This window comes from Trichosurus vulpecula, chromosome 9, assembly GCF_011100635.1.
Source record: "Trichosurus vulpecula isolate mTriVul1 chromosome 9, mTriVul1.pri, whole genome shotgun sequence".
In the NCBI taxonomy this organism is placed as follows: domain Eukaryota; kingdom Metazoa; phylum Chordata; class Mammalia; order Diprotodontia; family Phalangeridae; genus Trichosurus; species Trichosurus vulpecula.
This window is the reverse complement of record NC_050581.1, coordinates 172,984,383-173,009,445: the sequence shown is the minus strand read 5'-3', so window position 1 is coordinate 173,009,445 and position 25,063 is coordinate 172,984,383. Positions and strand designations below refer to the sequence as shown.

Here is a 25,063-nt window from a genome sequence, read left to right as displayed (position 1 = left end):
ATATGCCTAGTGAGTTAATTTTTTTTGAAGTCGCTTATTATCTTCCTGCTGTCAACACTGTTAAAAGTTGAGAAAAAAAAAGTCGGTCAACCAGCATTTATTAAGCACTTACTGTATTCTAGACACTGTCTTGAGCATGGGGGATACAAAGAAAGGCAAAAACATGTTTTTTTGCCCTCAAGCCTCAAGGAGCTTACCTTCTAGTAGGGAAGAAACATGCGAATAACTGATTGTACAAGATATACGCGGTGGAAGTGGAAGATGATCTTAAAGAGGGAAGGCATCAGCAGCTGTTGGGGACTCTGATGAGCTCTGAGCTAAGTCTTAACTCTGGCAATGCCTCCCTGTGCAGCCTGACAATTTTTTAACAAAACTAAATGACTACAGTATGTTAGAAGCTGGTTAGACAGCCCCCATTTAAAAGCCTCCATTGATATACAACCATCTCAAGAAGCAGGGACTTATCGATATTCTATATCCAAGGAAACAGAAGACAGAAGATAAGGGATGGATTTTTTAGATTTATTATTAGGATCTTAGATGCTGAGGATCACTAAGCCCTTCATCTGACACATGAAGAAACTGAGACTCAGAAGAGAGAGGCTGGCTTGTTCAATGGAATATAGAGAATTAATGGCAAGGCTGGATCTGGAACTAAGGTCTTCAAAACTGCTGGTCTAGAGTTCTGATTACTCACTACACCAGACTTGCCTTCTATTTTTAGCCTTTCCCATCCTTATTACACATTATACACTCATTCTCAGACTCTACAGTTGAATCCCAACTGACCTTGTTGGAGTTGTTCACACATGATACCTATCATCTCTGTGTCTTCACTTTGGTTACCTCTTGTGTCTGAAATGTATTCTGGCCTCTTTGCCCTTCTTTGGACAAAATTTCCCAAAATCCATTTAAGTGCTGCTTTTTCTACAGTCTTTCCCGATTCCCCAGCTGCTAGTGCCCTGCCCATTCCCCTCCAAATTATGTTGTTTTGCATCTACTTCTTTATGTTGATATTATCTCCTCTGATATAAGCTCCCTGAAGTGAGCAACAGCTTCATTTTTGCCTTTATATCCACCCCCACCCCCCCACCCCCACACACAACACAGAGCCTGGCACCTAGCAGGCCATCAATAAAATACATGGCATTTAAATAAAAAAGCTTCACTATGTATTATTTTCATGCAAGCCTCACAAGATCCTATTAAAATGGGAACTACAGCTATTATTCTTCTCTGATATTGAGGAAAATTGTGGTTCAGAGAAATTCTATGATTTGTGCTTGGTTACCCAGCTAATAAATGCCAGAGGCAGGATTTGAACCCAAATCTGGATGATTATAAGTCCAGTACTCTATCTACTATTCTGTGCTGTCTCCTAAAAACACAAGATGTGGTTTTCAGCTGAACTGTGACCCAGAGATGCATGGTTTGTTTTATTTTGTTTTTCCTAATAAGAGAAAAGCTTTTAGTAGACTTGGGGTTTTCTTTGGTTGCCTGTTTTTGCCATGGTTTCTTTCCCCTGTCATTTCAAAGCAGATTATAAGTTTCTATAAACAGATCTTGGTACCATAATTGAAAAGTTGATGCTTTGGGGCAAAGTTCTTTACATAAGGTGTTCCAAAAGTCTGGCCGGGTGTGTACTATCCGATTGAAGCCTTAGCAATGCTGTCAGGCAGTTGATATCATTATTACCAGATGAGGAAATGGGCTCCAAAAAGCAGTGACTTCCCTATGGTCATGGTCACAGAGTTAGTTTAGTGTTAGTAAGCAGAACTGGACCCCTACATACCACAGTCTCTTCCCCACCTCCAAGCTCTCAATGAACAATGAATTAGATTTTTCTCATTCATTTGTAAAATCTAAATCTCAACAACTAGAAACTGTCCAAATACTGGGGTGGGGGTCAGGGAGAGAAGAAAGGAAAAGTCATCCTAATTCAATTAGACAGACTTTTCAATTTAGTTTTCAAAACAATCGATTCCTCTCCATCTAGGAAAATGACCATAATTCTCACCTGCGGGGGTCATGAACTTCAACAGCAAATTTCTTTTCACGGAAGTATAAGTTCTCCAGCTGTTTCCATTGAAATAACTATATAACAAAAGGAACAGAAAACAAAAAATATTTTCAATTTTATAAGGTTAAATAATGACCTTTATGTTGTTCCCTTTAAAAGTTTCAATGTCCTTTACATCCATTATTTCATGAGTATCACAATGACCTTAGTAGGTAGGCTCTGTGGGTACCATGTCCATTTTACAGATGACTAAAGGAAGGCTCTTGGAGTTTAAGTAGATCCTCGAGTAAAAGAAAGCCAATTAGTTATTAAAACACCAGGAACCCAATTTGTAAATAAATACAGATAAATACATTATCTGTATTCCCAGTCTTTATAGCCTCAAACCCAAGAAAACATAAACACATTTCCAATCCAGCTCTCTTCTTATCAGAATCGTGCCAGAGAGGCACACCACAGAGCTGAGTGTAGATTTTAACTGTAAATCTAGCTAGCTATAATCTTCTACTATGTACTTCAGCTCCCTGATAAGTTTCCTTTGTACCATTTAATTTCTAGCCCTTGCAGATAAAATGCAAATGAGAATCCCCAAATGAGAGATAAGATCAATGACTTTCAAACCCCTCATTTTGCAGATAGGAAACTCTGAAGACTTGGAAGGTGGAGGGCCCAGATTGCTGGAAGCAGAGCAAGGGGATGATCAGAACCCAAAAGGCCAAGTTCAAGGCAGTCTTCAGTACTTCTTCTGCTGTCCTTTCCCCTCCCTGTTCCATCAAAAGTTTTGGTCTGACTGAACTAAGCTAGCAAGGTTGATTAAATCCCTCCAGATTATGGTGAATCTGGAGTTCATTTCTTATCTATGATCAAGATGTGCTGGTGTTCTCAAAGCAAAGGGAAATAGGCTCCAAAGAATGAATGCTTCACTATAATTCTTCTTTACAACATGACTAATGAGAAAATATGTTTAATATGAATGTATATGTACAGCCTATATCAGACTGCACGCCATCTTGGGGAGGTAAGAGGGGGAGAAAGTTTAAAAGTCAAAAGCATGTGGAACTGAATGTTATAAACTAAAATGAAATTAAATTAAAAAAAAAAAAAAGAAAAAGAGTGAATGTTTCAGTAAGACCCTGGAGGGATACATTTCAGAAACTAGCAGTACCAAAGTGAAAGTAAAACAGCTTGTATTATTTGTGGGGTACCCCTGGTCTGCTGTCACCTGCTGTCCCTCTGCAACCTGTGGAAATTCTATGCAAAAGAGTAAAAGATGGCATCCCCTTCTCAATAAAAGAAAACTAAATGGAGGGCATCCGAACAGTGCATCTGACAGCCATTTATCTATCTATTATTAAACTATTTTATCCCACGAAATGTTTTCTCCTAAACAGTTAGCACTGTCTCCATGAAAAGCTAACAAGCTTTGATGAAAGCACCTGACTCCTGAAATTAAAGATGCTTCGCTCCATTTTAAATGGACTTGTGTTATCAAGTTCATTAATAATGCTTTCTGTAGTCTAGACCTGCTGGTTCCTTGGGGTTCTCCCACTGAACCTGAACTTCAGAATGTTCCATTTAGTTCAATCCTTCTTTGCAAAAGAGAAAAAAAAAGGCCCACTTGATTCTTACTGAATAGTTAGTCTACAGATTTCATGCCATCATTAGCTCAAGTTCAGAATGGTGATGGCTGGATTTTTTAAAGCACGATGAAAAAAACCTTCATAGGGATAGGTTATTGGCTGCCCAAATGGTGATGGAATTTTTCTGCTGAATTACAATGCATGAGGATCTGAGTACCTACACGCTGTTACTGAAGTCTTCGGGGCAAGAAATTTGTAAGGGCATTCTAGTACCCGGGAAGACGAAGTTGCACTCGCTAGAATGAATATTTAACTACCGAAAACAATTGTCCTGGCTCTTTTCCTCACAAACGCACACAGAAAAATAAAACACAGAGCCCTCTCCCTCGCTGTTCCCCCACCCCCTCCACGAGGACACATGCAGCCATCTACACCTCTAAACCTGCTCCGAGTTCAGAGTACAGAGGAAAATTCAAACAAAACAAAAGTTTGTTTTTTTTTAACATACCTATTTGTTAAAAGGTCCAGCAGTGAAATGTGATCCTCTGAAACACCCCCAGTCTTCTGGAGTAGCCGAGGAAGGGAAGAGAAGCCCCCTAGCCTCTCCTCTTCTCCCACCCCCAACTAGGGTGCTTCCTTAAGGAGCTCTAGCCTCAGTTTCATCACACACTTTCTAAGGTGTAACTCGGTTTCACAGACCTAACCTCCCACTGCTGACACATCACTGACATCAGCAGCTCTCTCGAATGACACCTCCCCGTTCCACTCCTTCCCTGTAGAGAAAGAACACTAGGAGGGACAGAGAGCGTTCTCCCTCCAGGAAGATTTCTCCAGAGATGGAGGGTGGGGGGGAGGGAATGTGTTTTTAAGGAGATTAGCTGTTTAGAGACTTCAAGGGGAATGAGTTTGCTGGAATTCCCATATGGATTTCACTGGAAGCTGGTTTAAAGGCACATTTCTGGCCAGGGCTGACTCACCCTGGAAATGGACAGGTTAGACAGGAAGAGCCAGCCTGCAGCCTCAGCTGTGTTTAACTCCATTCCCACACACATAAAAACCAAGGCTGCACTTGAAACGAGATCTCTTAAAACTGACACCGCCCCCCCCCCCACCCCTTATCACTTACAACTAAGAAACATTATCTCTTTTGATTCCATTCAGAATGTTTTGGGGTTGCTTTTTTTTTTTTAAACAGGGAGACATTCCATGTTCCTTACACACCAAAAAAAAAACCAAAACAAAAAACCCAACCCAGCCTATAAGTGAGGGACTTCTGTTTAATTAGAGAACTTGATATGATTTAAATGTAAATTGTGTGTGGGGGGGGGGGGGCGGTCTGTGTGTGCTAGCACACACATGCAAATGCGCAAGAAATTTCTCATCTGAAATCTTCAAAAGGAGATCTCAAATTCATTTGAGTCCAGTCTAGCTGCTGAAAAATTATTTCCTGAGGGTTTTGCTGGAGATATTTCAATCCTAAAAATTCTGTGAATGACACACTGACACGTTGATAGGGACAACAGAGTTGTTCGGCATCAACCAAAGGTTAGAGGCAGTACGATAAGAAGATCTGAATCAGGCTAATAGATGGCATTTTCAAATAGAAAAATGATTCAACAAGCATCATTGAACATCTACTATATGCAAGGTACTGTGCTAGGTGCTGGGGTATAGGAGAAAGTTATTTACTTCTGGGACGTGCCACTCCACTTCATGGTACCAATATTTTGAATCTAATGGAAAGAGAAGGAAGAAGAAAAGTATCCTTTCTGCTTGGCCTGGAGGGCAAAATTAGGGGCGATGGGCAAAAAAAGTTTCAAAAAGGTAAACTGAGGCTTGATATAAGGAAAAACTTCCTAAAAAATTATAACTACCAGAAAAGTGGAATGGGATGCTTTGAGAAGTGATGGGTTTCTCCTCCATGGACTTCGAATGGAGTCCAGGTGGCCACTTGTTAGGTATGGTATAGTACAGGTTCCTTTTAGGGGGCATAGTTTGGATTAGATGGCTTCTAATTTCAAAATTCTGTGACAAAAGGAGGCATCAGAACCATGTGGACCAGAGTTGTTGTGTGCATGTGGTTTCCCCTGGCTAAATTGTCAGTTTTGTGTCCATATCCCTAGTGTTTTGCAAATAGAGGGCACTTAATAAATGCTTGCTGATTAATTGATTGCTTAATGATCCAAAGGAAATACAGTAAGATAATAAGGAAATTTGAATGAAGTTGAAAGATGACATAGTCAAACAGAAAACACCTCAGCCTTTGGGCCAAAGATAAGGGTTCAAAAGCCAGACAGGTGAAAGTATAAGATATTTCCCATTTTCCATTAATTGGTGAACACTAAATTGGGCCTCACATTACAGACTGTTGATAAGTGCCATTTTCACAGACATAGAGGAGGACCTGTTTTAGCCAGGCCTTAATAATTTCCAGGCTTGGAAAAAGCTTTGAGATTCCTCTTATTTTCATTGAGATACACTAGGAAATTGGAAGGCTTCAAGTCAATCAAAAAGAATTTATTAAGTACCTACGCATGCCAAGTATTGTGCTAGACAGTGGGGTACAAAGATAAAAAATGACATTGTGTCTGCTATGTTATCAGAAAATCTGCAAAGAGCCTAGAGTAGTTTTGTTAAAACCATACCTGGCATTATCACTAATTAGTATTTATTAAGTAAGCTTCCATTATTTGCTTTACAATCTTTCTCTCTTAGAAGTTTTCTTATTAGCCCTTAGGGGAAAATAAATTTGCAAAGAAAAAAAATTCCCTGGACCTTGGATTCTTCAACTGAAAAATGAGGTGACTGTGGGAGAGATGCTCTCTAACACTTTGAGTCTCTGAGCTTAGAGGTAGTCTCTGAACTAGTACTCAGGTTTCCTAAGCACTCTGCTTCTACTCTCCAAGCCTTCTGGACTAAGAAAATGTCCCCTTTGGAATAAAATAGAGAGGAGATAAAGACACCTGAGGTAATATTTGCAATACACTTCAAAAAAAGGAAAAGAAAGATGAGACAGATAACTTGTACTATTATTCCTGATAGATAACAAAAAAATACAACAGGGAGATAACTAATCCTTAAGGTTACTAATCATACTCTGAAAACAAACTCATGAAGGTTTTAGAAAATAATTATTATCAAGGTGTAGGAATCAAAAATAGTTTTTGAAAGCAGAGATTAAAAATAATTGAAATATTTTGATAGCAGGTTTGTAATCAGAACAAATTGGCCTTCCTCTTTAAGGCTGGAGAAAGGAGGCAGATCTTTTAAAAATCACTTGCAATATGCTCTACAGTCGTGATTCATTGGATAAAATGAATGTTGCAGAAGGTGAACACTTGGTGATAATCCCCTATACCATGTGTATGCAACCAGAAGTCAAGCAAACCCAACTGACTTTTACAGAATCAGAAAAATCAAAGAAGTTTCTTTTTCTTCTACTGAAATCATAGTGACCAACACTTTTGAGGCTGGGGGGACATTTTAGCACCAAGGAGAATGAGAAAACACTGAAGAGCATAATTAAGTTGCAGCTGGAGAGTAGCTGAAAAGAGCTGCGGTACTATATGAAATGTCTTTAAAACAGCCTAGCTTGGGGGTAAAAGCCCGGGATCTTGAGAAGAGGATTTAATTTCAAATCCTGGCTCTGGCACTTCTGGCCCTTGGGCAAGCACTTCTACCTCTTCCGCCTTCTATAAATCGAAGGGGATGGACTAAATGATCTCTAAAGTCCCTCCTACCCCTACATCCCACAATGCTAAGTTGATTTTCTAATGTTAACATGGAAAATAGCAAGGCAAGGATCATGGCTTAGTGGATACAGCTAGCCTCAGAATCCGGACTAGCTAGAGACCCTGGCTCAAGTTTAGATACCTACCTGATTTTGTGACACTGGACAAATTAGGTAAACAATACCCCAAGCAACTCTAAGACAGTAAGTTACTGAACAGTTTAACAGTGTGTATGCACAGACCAACTCCCCTTATTGGAAGTGCCTTATATCAATAAAATTATAGGTCCTATTTTTTTGAAAATGGAATGTATAATTGTGTTGTCTTTCTTTTGACTTTGCACTCAAATTTCCTGATTCTCTCTCCAGACAGGAACTTGCTTTTCTATTTCTGTAGAAGATACGGCTCAGGCAAGAAGAACAGGGTGGGGAAGGGGGGAAGGGTGAGGAATGAAAGCAAGACACCCAGATTAAGGAGAGAACTCCCATCTGGTTGGAAAAGGGCAGGAATGTGCTTGGCAGACTAAACAATGCAGGTGAGGAAGTGTGTGACATTGACTGCCAAAGGGAACCTCCCTGAAGTAATGTAAGAACCAAGGAGAGTCCCTGACAGAAAGAGGTAAAAAGTCATTTTTAACTTGGATAAAAGCCAGGTGCACACCCCCTGCAGTTTAATACCTAGTTGTGTTGTGTAATGACAAAAGGGAAGCTTTAGTGGTGGCTTAGCTGAGGGGGAAAAAAACTTATCAGGTTAATAATTAAATTGTAAATTCACCTGGAAATGACTAAATCTGAGGTGATCACAGCTGCGTCATATCATAAAATTATTTATCAATCCACCAGTGACTCATCCTGCTTGACCATACACTAGTGCCTCGGGGCAAAATGAAAGTACCATTCATGCTTTTGTCCACTGGAGTAAAGAAAGTATCGCACCCTGTCCTGTCCTGTCCCCTCCTGTGCCTCTCTTAAACTTGTACCAAAGTTATAGGTTTAGTTTGTTTTACGGAGTAGCCTCAATGAAAGTCACAAGATCAAAGAGCTGAATGGGTCCTTGGAGATGAGAATGTTAACTGTAGCTGCTGTGGGATCACAGATTTAGGAGCAGAAAAGCACGCTGAAGTCACCTAGTTCAAATGTCTTATTTTGTAATGGAGCAAACTAAGGCCAGAGAGGTTAAGCCATGGGTGGTGAACCTGCGGCCTTGAGGCCACATGTGGCCCTCTAAGTCCTCAAGTTCTCTACATCCGACCTGAGCTTGGATTCAGTCAAAGGGCTGCATCTGAGGACTTACAGGGTTCCCCTGCCCCTGAGCTAGACCAAGGTGACACAGATATTTGGGGGCACACTCAGAGCTTGGACTTGAGTGTCTGACTCTATCCATGACTCCTTCCAGTGGACCATGCTTCCATCTATTTTAAAATTTGCAGAGTGCTTAATGGACATGATTGCCTTTGATTCTCACAACAACCCTGAGACCTAGATGTTACTATTAACCCCATGTTATAGATGAGGAAACCAGGCTCAGAAAGGTTTGGTAGCATACATTCCCAGGGTCACATAATTGGTCACTGTCCAAGGTGGGATTTGAACCACCTCCTGACTTACTTGGTTAAACCCCAGCTAAAATCCTACCTTCTGCAAGAAGCCTTTTCTGATTCCCCTTAACACCAGTGCCTTCCTTCTGTTGATGATTCCCAATTTATCCTGTTGTCATCTTGTTTGAACACAGCTGTTTGTATGATGTCTTGTTTGCTGTTCCCAACATTTTATTCTTTTGCTTCCCAGAAGCAGATTAGCTCTGGAATTAGGGCACAGCTTCTATATTCCATGAATTTTTTTTTACTCTTGAATATATGCATTTTCCTTCTTTTTTAGGTATTGCTATCACTAGCCTCTCTCCCTTATAACAAATAAATCTAGTTCAGCAAAACAAATCCCTCCACTGGTTATGTCTGAAAATGCCCATCTTTGTCCACATATCCAAGCAGATGAAGGAAGCAGGCTCTGAAGTCATTCCAGACGCTCTTCTGCTTTCCCTACACCTTGCTTTATTTGCCCATCTTTTTGTCCTCTTAATGAGACAAGGTGGTATGCTGGGAAGAGGACAGGCTCAACTACGATATTAGAAGACCAATGAGGAAGCCTGCTCCCTCCCTCTGATTGGGGAAACGCCAGACTTGTGATGTGGGACGAGATGGATATTTTCAGACACAACCAATAGGTGCATTTGTTTTGCTGGACTAGATTTATTTGATATAATGGAGACAAGCTGGTGATAGTAATGAAGAAAAACGCATAAAATAAAATAAATAAGTTGCAAAGATAGGTTTGATGTAAACAAACATTTTCTAATGACTAGATCCACCAAAGTGAAACAGGTAGCCCTGAGAAGTGAGGTGCCGTAATACAAATTATTTTAGGAGTATGGGCTAATTGGCCCCTGAGGTCCCTTTTCCAAAGAAATCTAAACTACTAGGACTCTGTAATTCAATTTGAGGGACAGGTGGTGTAGTGGACTTTGGAGTCGGAGAGACCTAGGTTCAAATCCCACTTCAGATACTTACTGGCTGTGTGTCCCTGGGCTATGTTTCTCTCCTACCTCAGTTTCCACATCTATAAAATGTTGGGGTTGGACTCAATGGTCTTTTAAGTACCTTTTAGATCTAAATCTATGATCCTATAAAATCCCAGAACACTACTAATGAACCTGCAAGAGCCTTTTCCTTGAAGAAATCTGATTTTTTTTTGACATGAGAAAAGCTTAATTATACACTTTACAAACAGGACAAACAAGACAACTGTTGACATTTTGTAACCCAGCATTTTTTCTCAGCCAAGTAATATCTTTTGTTCTTTATTTGGAGAGTAGGGCTGAGTGACTCTACCACAGTGTGCACCATCTATCTAGCCCTTGTGTACTTTCAAGCCATAATAGAATCAGTATGTTTTATCCTCTACTTAAGTCCTTCAGGAGAAAAGGGAACATGACTGCCTTTAGAACAATGACCAGGTAAGCAGCTTCCTGAAAGTCAAATGCAACCTATACTTTCAAGAAAAGGAAACAGGAAGTAGTGAACAAGTGTGTGAGTATACCCCAGTCATTCAGCTCTGGCCATAGAGATTAGGGACATGTGAACTCCAGTTTATAAAAGCAGCTCTGTGGACAGGTTCACTACAACAAAGAGTCTCTTCTAATTCTAAAATGCCCTAGGGTTGACAGAAGGATATCTAAACTCTTTGGGGCAGCTAGGTGGTAGGCCTGGAGTCAGGATGACTTGAGTTCAAGTCCAGCCTCAGACCCGTACTACCTGAATGACCCTGGGCAAGTCATTTAACTTCTGTTTGTCTCAATTTCCCCATTTGCAAAATGGGGATAGTAATAGCCCCTGCCACTCAGGGCTGTTGTAAAGATTAAATGAAATAATAACCTGGCACATAAGTAAGCACTACATACATGTTAACTACTATGAGTTCAAATCTAGCCCCAGACACTTACTAGCTGTGTGACCCTGGGCAAGTCCCTTAACCCTGTTTCCCTCAGTTTTCACATCTGTAAAATGAGCTGGAGAAGGAATGGAAAACATTCCAGTATCTCTGCCAAGAAAACCCCAAATGGGGCCACGAAGAGTCAGACACGACTGAAATGACTGAACAAGAACAGTGCCTATTGTGACCATTACTGGCTGTAGAAATCAACTAATGGAAGATATTAATCTTAAAGACATTTTCTTCCTGCCTATTACGCTTTGACTAGCATGTCTTACTCTGACTGAAAACTTGGACTTCTTTGGGCTCACGACAAGAGCTCAGTACCTGAGCTTCTAGACTTCCATTTACCCAGCGACCCGCAGAACTGGGCCACTTTCTTACTCTTCTTGAGAAGGCAGGCAGCTAAGTGATGTTCTGGATAGAGCACCAGATAGACCCACCAAGACTCGAAGTCAGACCCTGCCTTTGGACACTTACAGTAAGCTGTCACTAGCTTCTATCAGCCTCATTTTCCTCATTTGTAAAAAGGACTTAATAATAGTGCCCACCTCCTTAGATTGTTGCAATGACCTAATGAGATAACACTTGTAACTCTTAAACACTTTGAAACCCTTACAGCACATGTAAAAACTACCTATTTAATTATTATTTCAAATACCGAGTAAACATTAAAAACATACATCACGAATACTCAAATTTGAAAAACAAACATTCTCTAGGCTACCAGTGGCTGTAAACAGCAATGGATTGGGAGCCAGAGGACCCGGGGTCTGGCCCGTCTCTTCATCTTTCTTATCTGTGTGATTGTATACAAGTCGCTTTACCTGCATGGACCTTAGCTGTTACATGAACAAGAGGCTAAATGGTCTCCCCAAGGTCTCTTTCAGCTCTAAATCTATAATCTGCTAGACAATTTTTAAATACCATAAACAAATATTATACTTTATTTCATAGTGATATTGGAAAACTAAAAAAAAACAAAAAAGCTAACCTAGAAAATATTAACTGAACACTGACTATGGGATGAGGCCTTCAATGGATAAAGTAGGAGAGACAGAGATCACTGATCCATCATCAACAATCCAGAGTCATATGTATATTAAGTACTGACTATGTGCCAGGCACTGGTGATACAAAGACAGAAACAAAGCTTTTGTTTCAACCAGCATTTGCCTATTCTATCTGAATCTGAAGGACATCACAACCTATCAGTGAAGAAAAGGAGAAAAAAATACAGTAATTAGAAACAAGATCTGATATATTATTTAAAAAACCCCAAACTACAAGGTTGTGTAGGAGAGAAGGGATCACATTTTGTTGGGAAGATGAATGAAGGATTCATAAAGAGGGAGGCATCTTGGATTCGAGTACTAGACTTTGCTGTGGAGGGCTTAGGGCAGGGAGGGCACATTCAGGCTGAAGGAACAACAGGAGTAAAGGTGAAGGATTATTTGGAAACTTTTGAGATGCATCCACTGGATGGGAGAGTGGGCGGGCTATCACAATAATCCAAGAGGCGACAAAAACTCGTCTTGATTGGATGGTACGATGATGATTCTCCCTCTTTGTGGAGTGTTCATGGCCCAAGTTCTTGAAGGCGATGCCAGTGGGATGCAAATGCTGGCCAGCCTGGAAAGGTTATCTATATGGACCAGCATGTATAGGTGGTATATATGCTGGCTAAGGGCCAACCTGAGTCAGTCAGTGAAGAAGCATTTATTAATTGTTTACTATGTGCTAAGCACTGTGCTAATTATGCTGAGGAGGCAAAAAAAGGTTAAAAAATTCAGAAAGGCTCATTAACAGGTCGGGCAGAAGGCACTGCACTTTGGGGCAACTCTGGAGTAATATCTATTAAGACAGAGGAGCTGGGATGGACCCGTGGGGAGAGTACCTGCCATGAGAAAAACACAGATGTTGAACGTCATGAAGACCTGAACTGGAAGAGTAAGGTGGAAATGAGGCTGAGGAAGAGGGAGGTGATCTGAATTATGGATAGTTTCGAGGGGCCAAGGCTACATGTGGCCTCGAGGCCGCAGGGTTCCCCACCCTTGGCCCCTTAGAGTATTATTATGGCCTGAACAGAAGCCAGGAATAAAGTTGGGTTTGAAGGTGGTGAGGGATGAGTTTGATTTTTGTCATCTTGAGTTTGTGGGACTAATGGGACTTTTAAGAGTAGAGTCCAGTGAGCAGTTGGGAACATGGTTTGGAGCTTTAGACAGCTGTGAATGAGAAAGGGTGTGGGGAAAGGGGGCAGGGAACCAAGAGAAACGGGTTCTCAAATGTTAGGAATTTCTGTAGTCAAAATGACAGGTGACCTCAAAGGGCAGCAGAGAGACACTTGGTATGTATGTAGATTAGAGTCTATCACCAGCATCACTTGCTCAAGAAGGGGAGGAAAAAAGACATCTTCAAGGAGGGAAAATCACATAATAAGGACAAACAAAAAAATGGGCCAAATGTTGTACTAATTGTGCCAAGGCATTAAAAAAAATAAGGAAAAACCATCAGTTTATTGAGTGAATTCTTTCTGAAGGCTTCACATTAGAGCAGGGACAAGAATGTCACAGAACGGGAGGACAGAGAGGTTAGAAATACTGTGTTCTGACTATCAAGAGGCACAGTGGATGGAGTGGTGGACCTGGGGAGTCAGGAAGACCCGAGTTCAAATCCTGCCTCAGCTATTTAGCTGTGTATATCACTCAACCTCTTTCAGCCTCAGTTTTCCTCCTCTGTAAAATGGGATAATGAATAGCACCTGATTCCCAGGGTCATAGTGAGGAGGGAAGGAGGTAATGTATGTAAAGCAATTTGCATACTTAAAAGTACCATAGAAATGCTTGCTATCATTATAATTAATTATAAGTATCTAAGCAATATTTTCCTACCATCTTTTTAAGTAAGGGTTGTTAAAGACTATAATCTTGTATTGTTATTTTTAATTTGCATATATACCCTAGGGTGTTATGCGATCTGAATGGACAGCAATAAAGGGCGTTCCCTGGATTCAAACAATTGAAATTTGAGTCCTGGTTAGGACATCAAGGTTAAGGAGAGTTGATTACTCTTTAGGGCTCTCTAAGAACAAGTATCTACCTCTTCCCTCCATCTCCAATTAATGCCTCATTAGTTCCTAATATCAGCCCTGTGAAGAAGACAGTACAGGTATTATTATTTTTTTTATTGCTGCTGTGGCCCTGGAAATAAGGGTTCCATGTTAGAGGAGTCTGTCCTAGCCCCTGGATTGCTATGTGACCCTGTATGGATTACTTAACTTTTCTGATACCAATTCATTTCTCTAAATGAAAGCCAATTAAGTTTTGCAAAGTGCTTTCTTCACCCCAACGCTAGTGCAAGTATGAATATCTTCATTTTACAGAACAGGAAGTTGAGACTCACTGAACTCAAGTGACTGGCCCAAGGTCACACAGCTATAAGCAACAGAACTGAGACTCCAAGCTAGGTCTTCCAAAGAGAAACTATTTTAAAATTGTGGTTCTCATTTTACTGATAGGGAACCAGCTTAGAAGGGTTAAATGATTTGCTCTAAGTCACAAACCAAGGACCTTGCCCATACGCGGTGCAGGCATCAGTAAAAGAAAGGGTATGAGTTGCTGCAAAACAGAGTGGCAAGAAAACTGGACTGGTAGTCAGAGGACAGGGGTTCACAGCTTTGCTTGGCTTCTTACTACCTGAAATAATTAAGTAACTGCCTTTCTGCTCCTGTCTTCTCCTCTGCAAAACGAGAGGGATGAACCAGATGAGCTCCAAGACCTCTTCCAGCTTTAAATCTATGACCCTATGATCCTTCTCTTTTTCTATCTCTGTGATCTATATTAAATCACTCAGAAAACTAAAGAGAATTACACTTACCCTTTCCTGTCAATACCTTTCAGTTGCAACCCTGGGAACAGCTCTATCCTGGCCACAGGACTTTCTACCTTGTCCTTAGATCACACTTGGGGCTCCAGCGGCCCTTCTCCCAAATCCCTGCCTCATTGGGTACAGCATCTGTTCATTAAACACTGGATTTAGAAATAGTAACTGTGGGGTGCAGCTTTCTGAGTCGTGAGGTCAACAGGGTGTCTGGCCCATAGTAGGTACTTAATACTTGTTGACTTTAAATACTTATTGAAGTCGATATCATTCATTGGTATAAGTAGAGATATTCTCATAGTACTGAATTATAGTTTAAAATAAAGACCCAACCCAAATGGCTCCTGTTATCTAGGAATGAATAGCTGAAATGAACCGCACTAAGAATTTCGACAGCATACATTATGGTTCTATCTTGGAACAACCCTTCAACTAAGAAGAAAATTTTCAATGGTTTGTTGGCATTAATCCCTCTCTTTCCTCCATTTGTCTGGTCTTTATGCTACCTAATTTTAATAAGGCAAGAAAGTAACATAGTAGCTAATCCTGTTTGAGTGCTTCTATTAGGAACCTTATGGCACTGGAATTGGCTAATTTGACCTTCCTTCTAGTCAATCAATTTGGCATGGTAATCTATACAGAAAAGCCATGAAATGGATTAGTCCCAGGATCTTCCTAATTCTATCTTAATTACCCTTTAAATTATGCATTCCTTCATTTCTCTAAGCTGGACCCAGTAGAGGTAATTATAGTTCTCAAAATGGCACAACATCTGGCATCCAAAATAAAGCCTAAAATGATTTGTGATCTCTTAAAGGAGTAAGTGAAAACCAAACCCACTGTCAAAGTTTTGTGGGAAAAGGGGTAGCCAAAAGAATATAAGAATTGAAACTTTGTTGAAGAGTTGAAGAACGGTATAGCAGTATGGCATAGGAGAGAGAAAATACTTGGCACAATGGACATGGATTTTCCACTCATTTCTTAGCTGTCTGTAAAATTGGACCGTCACTACTCAACCTCTGAGTTCAGGCACTTTTCAGGATCCAGTGATATAAGCATATTCATAAATGCTCATAGATCAAACACTGTCTAATCCAAGTGCTTTGCCAATCTGTTTTTATTATTAACCGTCAGTATGATTTTAAAACATCTTGAATGCGACAACTGACATCCACTCCATCCCTAAAGGAAATTCTCACTATGGATGCAGCTGTTAGATAATGAATATTAATTGATATTTATTGGCTATTCAGAGCAGTTTGCTTTATATTTTTGGTGTCACATATCTAATCTTTTAGGGAAGGTTTGTTTGCTCATGGCTTCTCATAGAAAATATTTCATTTACTGTAGGGTAGGGTAGCAAGTATGGCAGGTGGAGAGCTGGCCTTGAATCCATGAAGACTTGGACTCATGCCCTGCTTCTGATGCAGACCATTCTGGGATGTGACTGGCCAAGTCGCTTCTTAGGCTACAGGAAATTCTCCAAGATTCTAAGCTGCAGAGGAGGTACTGCCTTGCATTGATGCAAAGAATTCCCTACACTAGTGAAATCACAGAGCCAGCCCCAATTCTGCTCTCTTACTAAGTCTAAGAGGCAAATTTGCTTTATCCTTACTTTACCCATTGAAATTTGAGGCATTGAAGCTTATGTTTCCCTATGTGAGATAGGGAGAGGGAGAGGAAAAGGAAGTAGGAAAGGAAGGGAGGAGGGGGAGAAAAGCAGGGAGAAAGGGAGAGGGGGGACAGCGCTATAAATTATCTTAATTGATGACAATACTTCTCTTTGCAATGTGTAAAAATGAAATCATATGTCTAGTCTCTATTCCTTTCCCTAAGTAGTAAGGAAAGGTTTTCTTGCCATACCAGAAATAACTAGTAAATATTGAAGATGTATTGGGAGAATGATCAGGGAATAATTCATTGTCAATTGCATGTCCCCAATCCATAGATTTCATCCACTCTTGACTCTTCGAGACTTTTCTCTATAGTGCCTCCATGCCTGGCACTGTATTTCACCCCATAATTGTCCCACCTTGTGGTGGTGGTGGTGGTAGTGGTGTGGTGTGGGGTGTGTGTGTGTGTGTGTGTGTGTGTGTGTGTGTGTGTTTTCAGTCCAAAAGTAACCTTTCATTGCATAATTGTTGCATTATATAATTCTGTTTGTCACGCGGCTTACAAGGTAAACAGAGCAGCGATGTATTCTCCAGTGACATACCTCGCACATTGTGAGCTGTGAGCCTAGAATTCTCAGTGCACGTGCATTGTCAGTATATTTTTGAAAGCCAACTTGTGTGGTTTGTTTAGAGAGCTGCAGTACTAATGATATTGTCACTCAACCCAATGAAGGCACAAGGGGAGTGGGCGGATAGCTAAAGCTGCCATCGGTAAGTCACGTGATATGCTACATCTTTCATCTTTCTGTGTGAGCTAAACTGTACAGTTCCTCTGCCAGCAATACAGTTTAGTAATAAATGATTTTTAAGTAATACCAGCACTTTTTTTTAAAAAGCTTCACATAATGGTTGCACCCCACTTTTTTGCAAAAAAGATTGGCATAAAATCTGCTATGATTAGGAGGTGACATACATACCTTTATCTCACCTTTACCTGCCCCTTTCAGCTTTTTTATTTTTAGGTTTGTCTTTCCCCATTAGAATAGAAGGTAAACTCCTTGAGAGGCAGGGACTGTCCTTTTTTTTTTTTTTGTATTTGTATTGTCAGCATTTGGCATGATGCCTGGCATACAGTAAGCACTTAATAAATGCTGACTTGATCTCTTAACATTCCAGAAATTAAGGCAAAAGAAGCTCATGTAAGGCAGTATGTTTATGGCCATGTTTTAATTGAATGAAACTCTGAAAGTGACACTGGGGAAGCCTGAAAACCAAAAGCAGGAGGCTTAGTATTTTTGACCTTTGTATCTAGACTTTAGAGGGAATATGCAGACCTGGTTCTGACAGCTATCAAGAAACACTGACCAGCTTATTAAGTGTTTCTGATACTACTATCAGAAGTCCCTACAATGTCAATTTTTTTTAAAAGGCCTACTATTATTCACAAATGAAAGAAGAGGTGGTAATGTGAGTGAGAATATTTTCTCTGTGGATAATAAAATGAGGTTGTTGGGTTAATGAATGATTATTCATGAAGAAAGATTTCTAAAGGGTTTTTTTTCAATCTGCCTATGAGTAAAATTCAGTTTTTTTCTCTTCTTCTGTTCATATCAGCCAAGATAGGTACAGCATTTACCTGAGAAGACTCACCTACCTGAGTTCAAATCTGGCCTCAGATACTCACTAGCCAGGTGACCTTGGGCAAGTCACTTAACCCTGTTTGCCTAATTTCCGTATCTGTAAAATGAGCTGAAGGAGGAAATGCCAAACCCCTCCAGTATCTCTGCCAAGAAAATCCTACATGGGGTCACAGAGAGTGGGGCACAACAGAAAAATGACAGAATAGCAAAAAAAAATGTGTGTATGTATGTATGTATGTATGTACGTATATCTCTTTTGATCTTTGAAACAACCCTGTGAGATAGGTACTATTGTTCTCTACAATTTTATAGATGAGGATCTTAAGGCAGGCAGAGGAAACACACAGCATGTAAGCATCTCTGAGACAGGATCTGAGCTCAGGCCTTCATTTTAAGACCTTGGGCAGCTAAGTCATGCAGTGGATAGAGTACCAGGCCTGGATTCAGGAAGATTCATCCTCCTGAGTTCAAATCTGGCCTCAGACACTTACACTAGCTGTGTGACTCTGGACAAGTTGTTTAAGTGTTGAAAATGACTGAACAACAACTTCATTTTAAGAAAATCATAGATTTCTGGAAAATTATTTTTTTCAAATGATAACCAGGATTTGGGAGGAGACAGACATTTATAATTCATTTTTGAAAATCTAGGTCAAGCTTATGCAAAGAAATCCTGATATACAGAAGAGGCCTGTGGGGGTGAGGTGGGGCAGGTGTTTGCCTCCCAAAGGAATCTTTGCTTTAGAGAATTCTCTTAAATATCAATGTCCCCCAGTCCATATAAAGCGTGATTTGCTTCCAGCATTCAGCACAGTGCCTGGCACAGTGCAGGCGTTTGATAAGTGCTTATTGATTCATTTATAAAAGAGTTTCACATGCAACTTTTTAGTAACAGTTCCACTTTGTAAATAATAGAACATACAAGTGTAGTCTTAACCCTTCTGAAAACTGGCCTGGTGTGGTTCTGATGCAAATCCATCTTGCTTGTTAGGCTTCCCTACCCAAACTGCTAACCATCAGCTTGGAAGAGCACAAGTTCCTGGTAGCTTCTCTAAAAAGGGTAGAGTTAGGCCTCTTGGAAGATCCTTCATTATTTATTTTGATCATTTCTGATAAGAAGTAACTAAGCCTTCATAGGCCGTCATCCAAGAGACTTGGGTTTCAGTCTCAGGGTTGCTCCAGTCTGTCTACGGCCCCAGGCAAGTCCCTTGTCTCCTCGTCTTGGTTTCACAACCCTAATGTATGGGTTATGTTGATTTTCATAACTTGGAGGTAGATGGAGAGGAGTGATTGATGGGGCTGGTAATGCTTTGAAGATGAAAAGGGCTGAGTCTGATGACTAGGTTAGCTTTATGAAGGATCTGGCTCTTTTTCTAATACTCATGAAAGCAGGATCTAAGTGAGAGGTGTGACAGAAGGCCCTGGTGTCAGGTTCTGATAATGCGGCGGGTCTGTTATTATGTGGCTTTCTGATACTTCAGTCACATTGTCTGAAGACAAGGGTTGTTATGCTTGGGGATGACTGCGGTCACAGGGCAGGCCTCTGTTTTCCCTCTCGTCCCTCTCCAATCCTTCTACCACAATCCTGACAAAATGAAATTGCTGAAACACAGATCTGAGCTTGTTACCCTTCCTACTCAAAAACGTTCAATGGCTCCCTATGGTCCCTAAGACAAAGGATAAAATCCACAGCTTTAAGGACCTTCGCAGGCTTAGCTTAGCATAGCACCTGGCACATAGTAGGCACTTATAAATGTTTATTGACCAACTGACAATCTGTCTCCACCCTAGCATGGCAGAGCGGGAACAAGCACTTATTCTGTAATCAGCCATCCTGGATTCAAATGCTGTTTCTGATCCTTGAGAATACCTTGGAAAAGTTACTGAACTTTCCATAATCTCAGTTTTCTCATCTGTAAAATGAGAGGACTGAACTTGCTGGTGTCTGGGTTCTTTTCAAGTCATACTTGACATCCCTATTTTTTATGCATTGCTGCAGTTAAACTGGCTAATTGACTCTTTCCAGTATCCAACACTGGATTCTGAGCCAAATGCAAAAATCAGGGTGGGGTGGTGATAGGAGAAGAGAAGGGAACAAATATTTATGAAGCACCTACTAGGTGCCAGGTACTCACTAAGTGCTTTACAGTTGATCCCTACCTGGGATCAAGTCTTGGCTCTTGCGTGGTCTTTGGCCAGTCTCTGGGCCTTAATTTCCTCATCTGTAAAAGGAAGAGGCTGGACTTGATGGCCTCCAAAGTCTAGTTTAAATCTGTACCACTGTGATTCCACCTCGGCAGAGAGTCCTCCAAGTCTAGAACCTACTCCCTCCTTTTCCCTACTTCACAAAACCCTTGTTTTCCTCTAACTCACAGCTCCAGTCCCATCTCCTCCATGAGCCTTCCCTGATCTCTAGCATTGTTCATTCTCTCTTCCTCCTGAAATATCTTTATAGTATTTTGAATAGATTTTATATTGACCTCTCTTGTCTATGTTGTACCCCTCCCCCACCAAGAAAATGTTTGTTCCTTGAGATCAGGGACTATCTTGTTTTTGCAATCTCCTGCATATAGCATATAGTAGGTACTTTAATATACGTTAAATAGCACTGAACTGTGTTACGTGCCAAAATGAAGCCAAGATGGCTGATGCCAGCCTACTCTTCCATCTCACTGACATTTCACTCCTTTTCATTAGCTCTTACTTGGCAATGATGATTGGCCAACTTGGTGTGGGCGCAGCTAAAGTAAAGCAGGTGTGTTACTCATATAGTGAGTTCAGAACTGTTTCCCTTTTGATAGTTCAAGTGACAAAACAATCTTCCCCGTAATTACTCTGTGCGGTGGGCACTGTGGGCATTATTAACTACTCTCTAGTAAGGATAATGAGGTGACTCGCTCAGGAACCACACACAGAGGGTCATTGTTTTTCCCACTATCACAGGGGATCTCACCCTGGCAGTGATTTGCTTTTAAAACTTCCATCTTAATTTCAATAGTTCTGTCTTTACAAACATTAATCTGAAAAGGGCTCCACAGGCTTCCCCAGACTGCCGGAAGGTCCACACCGTGCTGCCACACAACAGGCTGCTGTTCGATACCTGCCTCATGTTACCTCTGAACACACGCCTTTACCATACCATAGCATTCCGAGATCTAGAGCTGAAAGGGACCTCAGAGCCCATCCAGGCCAGACTCCTCATTTTAGAGCCAAGGAGATGAAGGCCCAGAAGGAATCAAGTAACATGTCTAAAGTCACACAAATAGGAAGCACTCAAGGTGGGATCTGAACCCTGTCCCATGGAGGAACCTAGGGCTCAGAAAACAGAGCCCTCCATATGCCTTTCACTTCTTGTAAGGTTCAAAGGGTCTTAGCAATTTTTCCTCAAAATCATTCAAAACAACTCAGGCTTACCTTTCGAGGTTTCACTTTATCTTGTAAATCATACTGGCCAATTCCTTTATAGCTGATCCCAAGCCACCAAGGAATCCCTTGTTTATCCTACAAAATGAGTGGGAAAAAACCACAAAACTATGAGAAGCGACTGAATGCAACCCTTTGCAGATGGAGCCATAGTGAACTACTCCATCCTTCAAGTATTAGTAGGACGGAAATACAGGAAACAAATACGTTCTTTTAGAATTATCTGAGATAATGATAATACCAACCGCCTGCATTTACATAGTGGTTTAAGGGTTAGAAAGTACTTGACAAATATCATCTCAACCCATTTTAGTCCTCCAATAACCCTTTAATGCTCTGAATAACAGCATTATTATCATTTTGGTCAAATTTGGCTTAGCAATTCAATTGAGAGTTAATCCAGAGTGTTAGAATCCCTCTGGCTCCTTGCTTTCTCTCGAGGAGAGTACAGTAGGTGTCTAATGAAGGTTTGCTCAATTCAGTATGTATAAAACATAGTGTTGGATGTTAGGAAAACCACAAACAGGGTGTGATGGAGCAAGCTTCAACCAGCTTGGGGGAGTTGATCATTAAATTTCAGTGTCAGCATTTACGCCTCAGTAGTAAGCAAAGACTACAAAACAGGGCTTGATTTATTGTTTTGTTGATTGCCTAGACTTTAGAAAGTCTCTAGACTTGGAGGAAAGTTGATAATGCAGATAATGCATTAAACTTAAACTTTAATTAAAGCTAAGTAAACTTAAAGGTACACCATGCATACTTTTTTGGGGGGGTCAGTTGTTAAACATTTCCCAGCGCACCTCTGACAAGTTAAATATGATAGGGTTGCAACCTTCAGGGAGATTACAATCTAGTAGAGAAGCCTCAATACAAACAACAACCAGTTACTCTTTATTAACCAGAAAGGATTATTCTCTGATTAAACCAGGTAAAAGAGGCATTAGTTTCTACTTTATGGTCTATAAATCTTAACAAATTATCCACGGCCATAAAATCCATGGACATCTACTAAGAATCTAGCGGAAGAGGCATCAGACAATGACAATCCATTTACATTAGACTGGAAACTATTTTTATAACCAGAAACACTCTGAAAATACTGTTTTAATACAACATTTCCTGGGAGTTTGGGTTATTTCTTTTAACAGTTCTTAATAAATTAAAAAAACAAAACAACAACCCCAATACTTGGGATTCTGACATTTGTAAAACCGTTGTACGGTTTAGCAACTTAGAATAGCTATGTATAAAATTTTGTCAAAATATATTTACCTTCACTCCATAGTAATGGACTCCATAAGTAGGTAGAGCTTCTACTATTTTCATATACCTACAGGAAATCAGTATATTTCATTATTTTTGTAGAAATTAATTCTATTAGAGTAATAAAAGTAAAATTATGTTAACTGACCATTGAAAGGTGCGAATGACATTGGGGTGTGATATGCCATGGCCAGCTTTCCTGTCCATACTTTTATCGGCACCCACAGATGTGCCAGCTGCCATGACTAACGTCTCTTACCCAAGTTGTAATAAAATAAAACTTTCCGGTTAGTAATGTATTTTGGCTTATCAAAATTTCAGGAAGTTGAGAACAAAACTTCAATTTCAAAAAGATCTTTAGAGCTGTTCTTTTTGACGTATCAAGGAAAGGGCTGCTTTATCAAAAACATAGAATATCTCTGGTACGGAAAATTTTCCTTTTATAAACCCAAAAGACAACCAGTTCTTGGTGATGGTGTGATTATGACTGAACAAAGCAAAGAAGTATTAATAAAAGTATTTTGTAGTATTTATGCTGTGAACAGATTTCAACTTGTAGCGCCATGTTCCCAGTGACCAAAAGCTGCCATGTCCCACATAGCAACTCTCAGATTTTATTTTTACTCAAAGTCAAAAGCGCTTACAAATTCATCCACCCAGTAATTATATAGTGCCCAGAACAGGGAACAGTGTTAAAAACTTTAGATGGTACAAAAACGAGTAAAGGAACCATGCTGGCATGGAGGAGTTTTGTTCAGGCAGCATTAGATCAGACAAGCTTTGAGGTGTCTTATAACTTGGGGAATCTGATTATGCAATCTCTGCTCCTGAGGTTTTATAACAATGAGGGAGGATAAGACCAGCACATAAATAACTGTAATACACATTTAAAAAATGATAAATGTGATGAGACATATAAATAATGTGCTTTGAGGATTACGCTAGGGCAGGAGCACATCTGGTTACTGACAGAGGTAGAATTTGTGGCAGGCTCTCAAGGATGAGAAGGATTATGACTGACAGAGATGAAGTGGTGGCCTTCCAGGTGGAGGGAACTAGAGAGGATTTGAGTTAGGAAGTGATCATGAATAGCCATGAACATCACCATGAATACAACCTTAAGGGATTATTCTATCATTATTAAGTAAGAAGCCCTTGAAAAGGGCACTAAATTTGTAATCAAAGGTCTGGAGTTCTAATCAGAGCTCTGACACCACTGACGTGACCTTAGGCAAGGCTCTCTACTTGGCAACCTTGGTTTTTTTCTTCTTCACAATGAAAAGAATAAGACTAGATGATAAAATCTCTTCTGGTTTTGTAGCTTACGATCATACAACTTTAGGTTTGGAAATATTCATTACTTTATTCCACAAACATTTATTGAACACCTACTATGTGAAAGTCATGGTACTAGGTCTCTCAGTTTCCTCTTCTGTACAATGAGGATAATGATAGTAGTAGTAGTAACAATACTACCTCTCAGGGTCGTGAGGACTAAGTGAGGTCATATTTGGAAACCATCTTGTAGAGCACCAAGTAGTTTTTATTACTGTTGCTGTTGTAATGATACTAGTTTTCAATAATTGGGGAATGATAATGGCCACAACCTTTGTTCAACTAACAACCTTAAAAAGCTCATTTTAAACATTTTAATTTATTCAGAATCTAAGTGCAGAATTCACAATGACTACTAGGGTGGGGTGCCTGTTTTTATAAAAATGGATTTCTTGGTGTATCATTGTGGGTTTCATAAGAACAGCAAAGGAAGATAATTCAAGAGGTGGGGCTCCTCCAAGTAAAACATCCTCCCTTTAGTTCCCTAAAGTCCAGGCTAAGTAACCATGTCCATAAATGGCTCTTCGAAATTGTCTTCAAAATCATTTGGAAATATGTGCTTTCTTTCTCCTCTCCCTAACAAGCTGTCCCCTTGTGACAGAGATTTAAAAAGAGAAAAAAAAACCATGAATTTAACAAACTAATCAAAACATTGACTATTTTCAATAGTATATACAATATTTTCCACCCATAGCCACTGCCTCCTCCTAACTTCAGCCCAGCAGGAAGGGAGGCTGTGTTCTCTCATCTCTTCTCTGGACCCAAGTTTGGTCTTTGGCATGTTTTGCTTTTTGATACAAATGTTTAAGAATGCCTGCCTTCAACATTCCATTTTGCCCTTGAATACACTATGATCCCCAAAATAATGAATCTCAGCATCAGAGGAAAAGCCCATTCTAATGACAAGGAAAAATAAGTTACTGTTAGATACTTTGACTACATGCCATCCTCTCTCTCAACTAAAAGGAACTTCAGGTTTGAGCTAAGTTTGTCTTGTCTGAGTGGTAGACACACTTAAATGATACTTACAAGATGAAAAGGACCTGAGGCTATTACATGGAAAGGTGAATAATCTGATACTGAGATTAAGA

The 25,063-nt window shown here is 40.2% G+C and overlaps 1 protein-coding gene across 2 annotated transcripts in view; it reads right to left on the bottom strand.

Annotated features, from left to right (window-relative positions):
* FRMD4B (FERM domain containing 4B) overlaps positions 1-25,063 on the bottom strand; it is a 159,959-nt gene that overhangs the window by 23,363 nt on the left and 111,533 nt on the right. For both annotated transcript variants that reach the window (XM_036738724.1, XM_036738725.1), the window contains exons 10-12: positions 22,647-22,704; positions 21,366-21,452; positions 2,018-2,094 (exon numbers count right to left, since the gene is read on the bottom strand). In XM_036738724.1, the coding sequence (XP_036594619.1) occupies positions 2,018-2,094; positions 21,366-21,452; positions 22,647-22,704 (222 nt within the window). The remainder of the gene's footprint in view (positions 1-2,017; positions 2,095-21,365; positions 21,453-22,646; positions 22,705-25,063) is intronic.